This window comes from Dama dama, chromosome 20, assembly GCF_033118175.1.
Source record: "Dama dama isolate Ldn47 chromosome 20, ASM3311817v1, whole genome shotgun sequence".
Taxonomy (NCBI): domain Eukaryota; kingdom Metazoa; phylum Chordata; class Mammalia; order Artiodactyla; family Cervidae; genus Dama; species Dama dama.
In genome coordinates this window covers 67953640-67962387 of record NC_083700.1, presented here as the reverse complement: position 1 = coordinate 67962387, position 8748 = coordinate 67953640, and the positions used below count along the sequence as shown (strand labels likewise).

Here is an 8748-nt window from a genome sequence, read left to right as displayed (position 1 = left end):
TAACTATTTCTCTCTATTATTTAAAAGACAACTACATGAAGTAATAATTATGTGTTGAAGAGCTTATAATGTATAAAGATGCAATGTGTTTGATAATAACACAAAGGAGCAGGAGGGAATGAAGCATTATTAGAGCAGTTTCTATATAACATCAAAATTAAGTTGGTATTAATCTGTACTATATTGCTTTAATATAAAATGAGAATTGTGATGCCCATGGCAACAATTTTTTAAATATATATATAGTAAAAGAAACAGGTTATTTAAATTGGCATAGAAATATATAGGCATAGAAAATATCTGTTTAACACAAAATAAGGCACAAATAGAAAAATAAAGGAATAAAGAAGTCACAAAACATAGAACACAAATAGAAAAATGTCACACATAAATCATATCTCATTATCAGTTCAGTTCAGTTCAGTTCAGTCACTCAGTCATGTTCGACTCTTTGCAACCCCATGAATCGCAGCACGCCAGGCCTCCCTGTCCATCACAAACACCCGCAGTTTACTCAAACTCATGTCCATCGAGTCAGTGGTGCCATCCAACGATCTCATCCTCTGTCGTCCCCTTCTCCTCCTGCCCCCAATCCCTCCCAGCATCAGGGTCTTTTCCAATGAGTCAACTCTTTGCATGAGGTGGCCAAAGTATTGGAGTTTCAGCTTCAGCATCAGTCCTTCCAATGGACACCCAGGACTGATCTCCTTCAGGATGGACTGGTTGGATCTCTTTGTAGTCCAAGGGACTCTCAAGAGTCTTCTCCAGCACCACAGTTCAAAAGCATCAACTTTTCAGCACTCAGCTTTCTTCACAGTCCAACTCTCACATCCATACATGACCACTGGAAAAACCATAGCCTTGACCAGACAGACCTTTGTTGGCAAAGTAATGTCTCTGCTTTTTAATATGCTATCTATAACTTTCCTTCCAGGGAGTAAGTGTGTTTTAATTTCATGGCTGCAATCACCATCTGCAGTGATTTTGGAGCTCAAAAAAGTAAAGTCTGACACTGCTTCCACTATTTCTCCATCTATTTGCCATGAAGTGATGGGACCAGATGCCATGATCTTAGTTTTCTGAATGTTGAGCTTTAACCCAACTTTTTCACTCTCCTCTTTCACTTTCATCAAGAGGCTTTTTAGTTCACCTTCACTTTCTGCCATAAGGGTGGTGTCATCTGCATATCTGAGGTTATTGATATTTCTCCCGGCAATCTTGATTCCAGCTTGTGCTTCTTCCAGCCCAGCATTTCTCATGATGTAGTCTGCATATAAGTTAAATAAGCAGGGTGACAATATACAGCCTTGACATACTCTTTTTCCTATATCTCATTATAAATTACATTAAATATAATTGGATTAAACACTCTATCAAAAGGTAGAAATTGGCATAATAGCTTAAAATAATCCAAACATCCATTGTTTAGAAAAGACTTTCATAATTTACAGATACAAATAAGTTGCATCTAAAAGAACTGAATATACCATGCAAACAATAACCAAAAGAGAGCTGGAGTGACTAAGCTAACATCAGACAAAGCAGAGTTTAAGATAAAAATGTTTGCTAATTCAAAGAAGTAGATTTTATAGTTGTAAATGGGTCAGTCCACCAGGAAGACATAATTACTACAAACCCATATGTACTTAGCAGCAGAACCTCAAAATATATGAAGTAAAAACACAGGATCGATGGGAAAAACAGACACAGCAACAATAACAGACTTCAGTATTTCACTTTCAATAACAAATAGGATGAATAGAAGATCAGCAAGGAAATGGAAGACCTGAACAATACTATAAACCAACTAGACCTAAAAGATATCTATAAAACAAGAGAACATGCTACTCAACAGCAAAATATACATTTTTATTAGGTGCATATGGAAAATTCTCCACATTAGACCATATTCTCCAACCATAAGAAGATGAAATAAGAAATCAATAACCAAAGGAAATTTGGGGAAATTTACAAATAAGTGGAACTTAAACACACATTCTTAAATATCCATTGGGTCAAAGAGGAAATCAGAAGGGTAAATTTAATTTTGAAATGAATGAAAACAAAACCCCAATATGCCAAAACTTATGTGATGCAACTAAAGCATCACATAAAGCGACTAAACCAGAGGAAGATTTAAAACTGTAAATGCCAGTATTTTTTTTTAAGATGAAAGATCTAAAATCAATAACCTAAACTTTATCTTTAAGAAATGAGAAAAAGAAGAGAAAATTCAACCTAAAGCAAGGAGACAGAAGGAAATAATAAAGATTAGAGCAAAACAAATGAAACGGAGAGTAGAAAAACAATGAAAAGATCAACATGACCAAAATTTGGTTTTATTAAAGATCAAAAAAACGGACAAAACTTTAGCTAGAATAATCAAATAAAAAAGAAGGTTCAGATTATAAAAGTTATAGATGAAAGAGGGATTGTTATACCAACTTTAGAGAAATAAAAAGAATTAAAGGGAAAAAAAGAATAAAAATAATTATACAAGAAAAATAACAGTATACCTCAAAATTAGATAACTTAGAGAAAATGGAAGATTTCCTAGAAAGACACCGAGTAAATATACAGCAAATAAAAGACTGAATTCATAATTTTTAAATTTCCCATAAAAGAAACCCCAGGCCCAGATGATTTTACTGGTAAATTCTATAAATGTTTCCAAAAAATTAATATCAATCCTCCAAAAATTATTCAAACAAAGAATCAGAGGGAATATTTTCCAAGTTACTTTATGAAATCCGCATTACTCTGATACCAAAATCAAACAAAAGACATCACAAGTAAAAAAAAAAAAAAATATATATATATATATAGGCCAATACCCTTTATGAATAAAGAGGTAAAACACTTCAACAAAATACTAGCAAACTAAATCCAGCCACATATAAAAAGGACTATACACCATGATCAAGTCAGATTTACTTCAGAAATACATACTGCTTTAACATCTAAAAAGTAACCAAAGTTTTAGTTGCTCAGTCGTGTCCAACTCTGCAACACCATGGACTGTAGCCCACTAAGTTCCTCTGCCCATGGAATTCTCTAGGTGAGAATACTAGAATGGGTGGCCATTCCCTTTTCCAGGGGATCCTCCCACATTCTTTACCATCTGAACCACCAGGGAAGCCCCAAAATCAATCAAGGTAATTACCAAATTTAACAGTTTTTGTGTGTGTGTGTAAAAATACTCAGCAAACAAGAAGTAGATGAGAAATTCCTCAATGTAACAAAGGTATAAACTTCCCATTAAAAATAAATAAGTCATGAAGATATTATGTACGGCATGGTTACTATAGCTAATTATGCTGTATTGCATATTTGAAAGTTGCTAAGAAGTACCTTACGAGTTCTCATCATAAGGAAGCAGCATTTTTATAACTCAGTATGGGGAGAGATGTTAACTAGATTTATTGTTGTGATCATTTCATAATATGTACAAATATTGAATCATTATGTTATACTCCTGAAACTAATATAAGGTCCTATGTCAATTATATTTCATTCCTTTTTTTTTTTAATTTATTTTACTTTACAATATTGTATTGGTTTTACCATACATCTACTTGAATCTGCCAAGGGTGTACATGTGTTCCCAAACCTGAACCCCCTCCCACCTCCTTCCCCAACCTATCCTTCTGGGTCATCCCAGTGCACCAGCCTCGAGCACTTTGTATCATGCATTGAACCTGGATTGGCGATTCGTTTCACAGATGATAATTTACATGTTTCAATGCCATTCTCCCATATCATTCTGCCCTCGCCCTCTCCCACAGAGTCCAAAAGACTGTTCAATACACCTGTGTCTCTTTTGCTGTCTTGCATATAGGGTTATTGTTACCATCTTTCTAAATTCCATATATATGCATTAGTATACTGTATCAGTGTTTTTCTTTCTGGCTTACTTCACTCTGTATAATAGGCTCCAGTTTCATCCACCTCATTAAAACTGATTCAAATTATTCTTTTTAATGGCTGAGTAATATTCCATTGTGTATATATAACCACAGCTTTCTTATCCATTCATCTGCTGATGGACATCTAGGTTGCTTCCATGTCCTGGCTATTATAAACAGTGCCACAATAAACATTGGGGGTACATGTGTCTCTTTCAATTCTGGCTTCCTCAGTGTGTATGCCCAGCAGTGGGATTGCTGGGTCATATGGCAGTTCTATTTCCAGTTTTTTAAGGAATCTCCACACTGTTCTCCATAGTGGCTGTACTAGTTTGCATTATCACCAACAGTGTAAGAGGGTTCCCTTTTCTCCACACCCTCTCCAGCATTTATTGCTTGTAGACTTTCGGATAGCAGTCATTCTGACCAGCGTGAAGTGGTACCTCATTGTGGTTTTGATTTGCATTTCTCTGATAATCAGAGATGTTAAGCATCTTTTTCATGTGTTTGTTAGCCATCTGTATGTCTTCTTTGGAGAAATGTCTTGTTTAGCTCTTTGGCCCACTTTTTGATTGGGTCTTTTATTTTTCTGGTACTGAGCTGCAGGAATTGCCAAAATGGACAACTTGGAAGAAATGGAAAAATTCTTAGAAAAGTACAACTTTCCAAAATTGAACCAGGAAGAAATAGAAAATCTTAACAGACCCATCACAAGCACAGAAATTGAAACTGTAATCAGAAATCTTCCAGCAAACAAAAGTCCAGGACCAGACGGCTTCACAGCTGAATTCTACCAAAAATTTAGAGAACTAACACCTATCCTACTCAAACTCTTCCAGAAAATTTCAGAGGAAGGTAAACTTCCAAACTCATTCGATGAGGCCACCAACACGCTATTAGCGTGACAAAGATGCCACAAAAAAAGAAAACTACAGGCCAATATCACTGATGAACATAGATGCAAAAATCCTTAACAAAATTCTAGCAAACAGAACCCAACAACATACTAAAAAGATCATACATCATGACCAAGTGGGCTTTATCCCAGGGATGCAAGAATTATTCAATATCTGCAAATCAATCAATGTAATACACCACATTAACAAATTGAAAAATAAAAACCATATGATTATCTCAATAGATGCAGAGAAAGCCTTTCACAAAATTTAACATCCATTCATGATAAAAACCCTCCAAAAAGCAGGAATAGAAGGAACATACCTCAACATAATAAAAGCTATATATGACAAACCCACAGCAAACATTATCCTCAATGGTGAAAAATTGAAAGCATTTCCCCTAAAGTCAGGAACAAGACAAGGGTGCCCATTCTCATCACTACTATTCAACATAGTTTTGGAAGTTTTGGCCACAGTAGTAAGAGCAGAAAAAAGAAATAAAAGGAATCCATATTGGAAAAGAAGTAAAACTCCCACTGTTTGCAGATGACATGATCCTCTACATTGAAAACCCTAAAGACTCCACCAGAATTTACTAAAGCTAATCAATGAGTATAGTAAACTTGCAGGATATAAAATTAACACACAGAAATCCCTTGCATTCCTATACACTAACAATGAGAAAATAGAAAGAGAAATTAAGGAAACAGTTCCATTCACCATTGCAACAAAAAGAATAAAATACTTAGGAATATATCTACCTAAAGAAACAAAAAACCTATATATAGAAAACATAAAACACTGGTGAAAGAAATCAAAGAGGACACAAATAGATGGAGAAATATACCATGCTCATGGATTGGAAGAAGCAATATAGTGAAAATGAGTATACTATCCAAAGCAATCTATAGATTCAATGCACTCCCCGTCAAGCTACCAATGGTATTTTTCAGAGAACTAGAACAAATAATTTCACAATTTGTATGGAAATACAAAAAACCTCGAATAGCCAAAGCAATCTTGAGAAAGAAGAATGGAACTAGAGGAATCAACCTGCCTGACTTCAGGCTCTAATACAAAACCACAGTCATCAAGACAGTATGGTACCAGCACAAAGACAGAAATATAGATCAATGGAACAAAATAGAAAGCCCAGAGATAAATGCACACACCTATGGACACCTTATCTTTGACAAAGGAGGCAAGAATATACAATGGAGAAAAGACAACCTCTTTAACAAGTGTTGCTGGGAAAACTGGCCAACCACTTATAAACGAATGAAACTAGAACACTTTCTAACACCATATACAAAAATAAACTCAAAATGGATTAAAGATCTAAATGTAAGACCAGAAACTATTAAACTCCTAGAGGAAAACATAGGCAAAACACTCTCTGACATAAACCACAGCAGGATCCTCTATGACCCACCTCACAGAATATTAGAAATAAAAGCAAAAATAAACAAATGGGACCTAATTAAAATTAAAAGCTTCTGCACAACAAAGGAAACTATAAGCAAGGTGAAAAGACAGCCTTCAGAATTGGAGAAAATAACAGCAAACGAAGCAACGGGCAAAGAATTTATCTCAATCCTTTTTAAAAGTAAAAAGGGTGTGGTTTACTTTTGAAAGTGTGAATAGATGCCATGTTTTGCTTCCACTCTTGACCTTCTTTAACAATAGTCAGACTTATGTTAGTTAGGCCCTAACTCGACAAAAACAAGCAGAGGGAGGGAAAGTAAGAAGGTTGCACTTGAATAAACTGCCAAAAGTGTCTCCAGCCAAGATCCCAATCATAAGTAGCACTTAACAGATTCAGAAATCACATCCTCTGAGTCCTGAAGTTAATTCATAATTTTCAAAAACTAGCTCTAGGCAGATTTTACCAGAGGAATCTCTAAAGATGAAACAAGTTTGACATCTGGATCTGGAATCTGTCTAAATTTTTTCCTTTTTCTTTCATTTATCTAATTTTGAAGTTAGTCACCTAAAACCCTTCTGTCTTTTTTTTTTTTTTCTTGCAACCCCATGGACTGTAGCCCACCGGGCTCCTCTGTCCATGGGATTTCTCAGGCAAGAATACTGGAGTGGATTGCCATTTCCTTCTCCACCCTTCTGTCTTTTTAAAAATATTTCTATTAAACTTTACATAAAAGTGGTTAATGATTCATGGCAGGTAAACAGATCTAGTATAAATATAATGAGATGCATACAGGCTTTTTTTTTTTAATTGGGGTATAGTTGCTTTACATTTTTAAAATTTCTGCAGTACAGCCAAGTGAATCAGCTATAAGAATATGTATATCCCCTCCCTTCTGTCTTTTTAAAGAATTGCACATGTGATACATGAGACATGTCCCTGTGAATAGTTTCCCTCAGTGCCCTCTAAGACGACATCTGTAGTGCTCAGCTCCTGAAGGGCATGAGGCTCGCACTCCCTGAAGCCAGCAGCATCTGGTACCACCCACAAATTGCAAGGTGATCAAACCAGTCAATCTTAAAGAAAATCAATCTTGAATATTCACTGGAAGGACTGATGCTGAACCTGAAGCTCCAATATTTTGGCCACCTGAAGACAGAGTTGACTCACTGGAAAAGACCATGATGGCTGGGAAAGATTGAAGGAGGAGAAGGGGATGCAGAGGATGAGATGGTTGGATGGCATCACTGACTCGATGGACATGAGTTTTAGCAAATTCCAGAAGATGGTGAAGGATAGGGAAGCCTGGTGTGCTGCAGTCAATGCAGTTGCAGAGTCGGATATGACTGAGTAACAGCAATATGTGAGACAAACACCACACCCACCTGTCTTTTTGAAACAGCCCTCTCTCTAATGTGAGCTGAGGCTCAGGGTGTCAGGGGAGCACGCTTAAGATTCTTAGAGCTCTTTTGTCTAGCTGTGAAGGTCTCTGAGGCATCATTTTTATTCTTTCTCAGGTTTAAACAAGTGTCCTGTAGCTACACCCTTGATCTGGTTTTTACCCTGAAATTTACTGGTAGTTGCCTGAATCTGACCTTTGTCCTAAGATCATTTCTTTTCTTTTTTAGGGTAAAGATTGCTTTATTGGTGGCAGTTAGTACAAGTCAATAAATACTGATCCCCAAGAACCTAGCTATTTATCAGTCCACAGAGAGCTGAATGAAGCGGAACCAACTGATTGCTGGAAGGATAAACTGAAGCCAACCCTGCTTCTTGAGAAATGAAGCCACAACCAGCTGATACATGGCATATGTCATTCCACTAACTGTAGGAATCATGGTGGCTCTATATAGGAGGGCGTCAGCTATCCCACCCTTCAGATGTGCTGGAATTCCATTATCCTCCTGAAACATCTTTTGTTTCTCTGGAACCTTATCTTCAAACTTCCTGAGTGAAGCACTAATTATGGCCCTCTGGATAATCAGATGAAGAGCCAGCAGATTCCACAGCATCTTTGCTCAGTTACTGCACTAACAGCAAAAATTCACTTACTTTCAGAGCTTTTAGCCAGGAGAGATTAAGTGAGAAATACGTTCATCTGCAAATTCAGCAACTCCTGGCTCTTATATATTTATTCCCTCTAAATTGTGCTTAAAAATAACTAAAATAGTCAGGAGTGAGAAATGTATATCCAATATCACCATACCATTTTCAGTTCAGTTCAGTTCAGTCGCTCAGTCATGTCCAACTCTTTGCGACCCCATGAACCACAGTACACCAGGCCTCCCTGTCCATCACCAACTCCTGGAGTCCACCCAAACCCATGTCCATTAAGTCGGTGATGCCATCCAACCATCTCATCCTGTCGTTCCCTTCTTCTGCCTTCAATCTTTCCCAGCATCAGGGTCTTTCCAAATGAATCAGCTCTTCGCATCAGGTGGACAAAGTATTGGAGTTCCAGCTTCAACATCAATCCTACCAATGAACACCCAGGACTGATCTCCTTTAGGATGGAGCATTT

The 8748-nt window shown here is 36.7% G+C and overlaps 1 protein-coding gene across 1 annotated transcript; it reads right to left on the bottom strand.

Moving 5' to 3' along the window:
• Positions 1 to 7927: 7927 nt before the first annotated feature.
• LOC133074548 (cytochrome c oxidase subunit 7A2, mitochondrial-like) lies at positions 7928 to 8239 on the bottom strand. The gene has a single exon (XM_061168456.1). It carries the CDS (start codon positions 8237 to 8239, stop codon positions 7928 to 7930), a length of 312 nt encoding a protein of 103 aa, XP_061024439.1.
• Positions 8240 to 8748: the final 509 nt, after the last annotated feature.

Bases quoted from the DNA above. Each gene is read 5' to 3' on its own strand.
- LOC133074548 (XM_061168456.1), bottom strand. From the start codon at position 8,239: ATGCTGTGGAATCTGCTGGCTCTTCATCTGATTATCCAGAGGGCCATA.